This window comes from Nanorana parkeri, unplaced genomic scaffold, assembly GCF_000935625.1.
Source record: "Nanorana parkeri isolate BGI_ZX_2015 unplaced genomic scaffold, ASM93562v1 scaffold632, whole genome shotgun sequence".
Lineage (NCBI taxonomy): Eukaryota > Metazoa > Chordata > Amphibia > Anura > Dicroglossidae > Nanorana > Nanorana parkeri.
In genome coordinates, this window is record NW_017306900.1 from 547,115 (window position 1) to 552,095 (window position 4,981).

Sequence of the window (4,981 nt, forward strand, 5' to 3'; positions counted from 1 at the left end):
AAAAAAAAAAAAAAGGCATGCAAGTAGTTCAGTGTTAAGTGCTAGATCACGGTTATCCAAGTATTCCAAGTGCCTTCAAGTACTTTCCTATATACACTTGGTTTTACATGGTCATTTGAATGAGGCTAAAGGCTAGCACAAGTCATGGGACATTCTTTCTTTCTACTCTCATTATCCCCTCCGGATAATTTTTTCCCATTTTCTTCATTTTGTTGAAGTCGAGGTAAAGTAATGAAAATCCAAGGGCCTTCAAGTACTTTCCTATATACACTTGGTTTTACATGGTCATTTGAATGAGGCTAAAGGCTAGCACAAGTCATGGGACATTCTTTCTTTCTACTCTCATTATCCCCTCCGGATAATTTTTTCCCATTTTCTTAATTTTTTTGAAGTCGAGGTAAAGTAATGAAAAACAGCTCAGAACTTGGCTCCATGAAGCACTCAAATACCTTCGTCTCGAGTCAGGGAGGAGAGTCTAACTTGCAATTGATTGATACCTTTGTGGCACATTTCAGTGGTGGTCGTGTATTATACACTACACATGCTAATCGGAAAAGGCATAAAATGGCAGCTAAAGCACCGTAAAAAATGAAAAGTTTCCACAAGGCCACTTGGGGTTAGTAGTAAAACATCTACAGCATAAAATATATAATCTAATAAGCTGCCCCGGGGGGTCAAGTGCAGTGATGAATTCCTTCTATTACGCCAACAATAAAAAAAAATTCAAGCACATCCATCAATGATCTATCAAATAAATGCCCTGTTCCGGTGTGTGTTTGGGGATTTGTCTGCAAAAGAGCCAACATTTTGTGCCACTAAAACCAAAAATATAAAGTAAAACAAAGTTGTTGCTGCTAATCTGATCACATTTGTTTATGTTGCAGTAAATGAAAGGTCAGATATACTTATCCAGCTCTGTCCTAGATAAGCTAGTGAACCATGGCTGTCTGAATACTTGAGCAGTGACTGCATCTGTTGGCCGCCAATTTCCACCCAGCTCCTTTGATATTTCAAACAAAGCTGGTCGAGATGACAGGGCTATCCACACTTCAAATTTTGGCCAGTTAAGCAGGAATCAGCCAAAATGCAAGCTGTGCATGATTAACCTTTCTCTAGAGTTTACAGAAGACCTACACAATTGTTTTTCCTCAACTCGACCCTTTCTGATGTGTAACAATTGAAAAGAATGTGTTTTAAGCAAAATCAACAATCAAAAATTAGATCAAACTGATCTCAATCCTGTACATATACAAGGTTGCAGTTTTTATACTGATGCTACACTTTAGGAACACACGGTGTACCCATGTCTCCTAACTTGGTTGCATCAACCTACTGACTCATTACCTTTAAATCTACAGAAGTAATTCCTATTGTTGGATTACTGCCATTTATTTAATAAAAATGATTTAGCCTGGGAAACCTATACAGAAAAATATGGTTACCTTTAATCCATTTTTGGCAAACCCTTACTGAAGCTCAAAGGGTGGGTAAGGGTTAAAAGCTTTGTCAGGTTTTATTGCTCTCTCTGATACCCATTCTTCAGTTTTCAGATCTGTTCACACATGTGCATTGTGGTAACTGGCAATGTAATATGTGTGTTACTAAAACACGCGATAGTGTACCCTAGTGCCACCATAATGGCACTGTCACAATGCACATGCACAGCATAATCAGTGTTGTGGTGTACTGCAAAAAAAACAAAAAACATGCTAACATGCAGTGCAGCCTATTCATTTAAAAAGGGCCTTCTAACACATTGCACCGTATTGTAGCTCAATGCAGCAAAAAAAAAAAAGGCATGCGTTTTGCCATATGTCTTGGCAGGGTGAAAGGGCCATGATATCACAAGTGCAGAAAGCGAGAGGAAATTAGGATCTGACTACATTTAAAACCCTGCCCCCATTGCATGTAAAAAAAAAAAGGTTAAAAAAGAAAAAAAGCTAGAGTTATGCTTTAAATTATTAATTGGTCTCTTACAAAATGACCTGCATTAAACCCCCCCCCCAAAAAAAAAATAGTTAAACATGTTAACATATTTGCCACATCAGCCCTTAAATTGAAGCTGTGTTCCTTTAGCCACGACACCATTGTGGAAACAAAACAGCATATGATATAAAGATTGGAAATGTGGAGAGTGACATTTCTACATCCTGCCACCAGTTTATTCATCAAGGAGATGTGTGAAGTAATGCATTAGATTGCTCTGCTTTCTGTGCAGTTGTCAATAAAAATAGACCTCTAATTAAATATTTATACAGACATCATTTAGCTACGTGGGTGACAAACTGTGCTTTTTCAGATAGTGTTGATGGCGTAATATCATGGATTTAGTTTGATTTCCAAACTCCCCCTCCTACCCACACACCCAACAATATAGATTAAGAAAAAAAGTCTATGGAAGAACTGACCTTGGAATGCAAATGTGAAATGTATTCACTAACCTTTCTAATCTTTTAAAGCAATATTTCCAATAACAGGTGACATTTTGCTTTAACACTGAAAGTTTTAGACTTTCTCAAAAGAGCACATCAAAGCGTGATCAAATTTTTAGCCAAAAGGCAGACAGTTTCTTACCCAACTGCAGCACAGACACAATTTCAATATGGCACACTAGACATTAAACTCAGAACCAAGTTTAGCGCTCATTAAAATAAGGCTGTTGATTATTTTACCTCTTTTCCCCCCTCTTTTAATACACTACTTGGTAGAAACAACATATGCTGCAACGCAATAATGAGTTACGGGAGGTAATATGTAAGTAAACAGTCGCTAATGATTATATCAACATTCCACTTAGTCTCTTTATACTCACTGCCTGCTGAGATATACTCTGCTGAGACAAAGCCAACTTCCGAGCTGGCAGGTCTTAATGAAGAATTTCTATGCCCTTGCAGGAGGTATACAAACACTGATCAACTTGTGTAGACCAGATAATATAAATTGCTGCAAAGCCTAAAGAGGACTAGTTCATATTGAACAGAAGTTAACTTTCACAAAGTGTATAAACAGTTGTGTTTTGTTATACATAATAAATGCACTTATTCAATATTTTGTAAAGTTTGGTAACCCATAGCAGCCACTAAGAAATCCCCTATCATTGATCAATCAACTGGCGGCTATGGGTTATTGGGCTCTATTACCCTTTGCAATCCTTCACTGAACTAGCCTGCATTAGAAAAGGCCATCAGGACCATACTTGTATTAACATGGCTATAAGAATGCCAAAAAAAAAAAAATGCACAAAAAACATGTGATTAAAAAACAAGGACATACAAACCCACACCCCAAGACCTTGAATTGACGTATTGCCATACAACATTACTGTATTTCCCCAATAAATAGGAAACCAAGGATGACCATATTAAATGGCACAAAGCAACTATCCCTAGATCATAGCGAGTACTATTGAAAAACTCCATTGTACAATATCTACAATGTGGAAAGGGATCAAATGATAGACCTACCTGCAAACAGAGCTACGTTGGCATGCTTGGCATCATATGGACATCTTGCCATGCCACTAATTTCTTCATCCAGAAACTCAAGGGTATCCATCTGTCAAAAAAAAAAGGCAGTATAACTTGTACTGCAAGAAACAATTGATCAGGAATAAAAACTGGAATGATGGAGAAGGCAAATATTGTACATAGTGACCAGTTAAATTTAAGCTGAGATTTGTTTACATCAGAGTAGAAGATGAAAACAAACACCTAATTGGACAGAATGGGTATCAACAGTGTTTACAATTACGATTAAGAGCCCTAATCCCCCCCCCCCACCCTCCCCAGTCTAGCAGTCCTGTAATTTTACTTTTCATTTACCATAATACCCAGTGGTTGGACTTCAGTGTGCCATGCAATAGTAACAGCACAGAAATTAAGAAAAAAGAGGGCTGGAAGCAGAATGGACATTCAGTGTATTAAAAATCCCACCTTTAAGGAGTTTAATAATGATATGCTGGTAATCTTATTGGGATAAATAAATGAAAAGTAAAAAAAATGTTGGAAACAATTCCCGAAAAAAGGCTGTTCCTGGCTTCCTTCAGTGCAGTGCTGGCCACATGCATTAAGTACTAGATATTTGGAAACGTGATCTTTGGGGAAGGCACGGATCAGACAGAGGGATCAGAGCGACGTTTAAACTTAGGGTGATCCTCTCTTTTATCAGAGATCACAAAACCTATAGCTTTACCTTTTTATATGTATAGCTAGCGCCTAAAGAAGCATGCTTTTCTCCAGAAATAGTAAGTATTTCAAATCATTCCACTGCCCTTTGTTTATCCCTCACAGCAACATTATTAAAAATACAATTATGTTAACATTGGAGTACAAGTTGAGAAATTACTATTTGGTCTACTGCAGCTTTGAAGAGTTATACATTTCCATTTAAAAAGAATTCATAAGAAGTTATGTAGCTACATCACATACATAGGAAAAAATAAAATAAAAGTATTTAAAATGGTAAACCACCTATTAAGCTTTCTTCACACATCTTTTACTCATGTCACTGTGAAGCCTTTCCCCTAAACTCTCTGCTATTTTATCCGTTCATGACATTTCTCCTGCATCTGCCTATGTGGTCTGTGGTGACTGGCACTTGCTCAATGTACAACTGTGAAATAAAGTCTCCTTTGTTCACAAGAACAACCTTGGAGCAATTCCAGGTAATGGCTAAACACTGGCTGATGTATGTCACTGAGCTGGAGCAGATGTCACATGGGGGTCACCCATGCCCGACAGCGTGAAGTATTGTGCTTTATAATTGTTACTCATTTGCTCATTTTTAAAACAGGACCATGAAACAAAATTATAATATAGATATCTATAGATATCTATAGATTTCTATATATCAGTTTTGCATAGCAATTAGCGTTTAAAGGGAACATTTAAAATCCTCAATGCACATACAACACACTGCCACCTAAATTAAGGCAGAAATACAGTACATAAACCCCCCCCCCCCCCCCCCCCCCCAACTACCA

The 4,981-nt window shown here is 37.5% G+C and overlaps 1 protein-coding gene across 5 annotated transcripts in view; it reads right to left on the bottom strand.

Moving 5' to 3' along the window:
* The window catches only part of SEMA6A (semaphorin 6A), a 198,364-nt gene that overhangs the window by 96,175 nt on the left and 97,208 nt on the right, over positions 1-4,981 (bottom strand). For all 5 annotated transcript variants that reach the window (XM_018563109.1, XM_018563106.1, XM_018563105.1 and 2 more), the window contains one exon: positions 3,465-3,555. In XM_018563109.1, the coding sequence (XP_018418611.1) occupies positions 3,465-3,555 (91 nt within the window). The remainder of the gene's footprint in view (positions 1-3,464; positions 3,556-4,981) is intronic.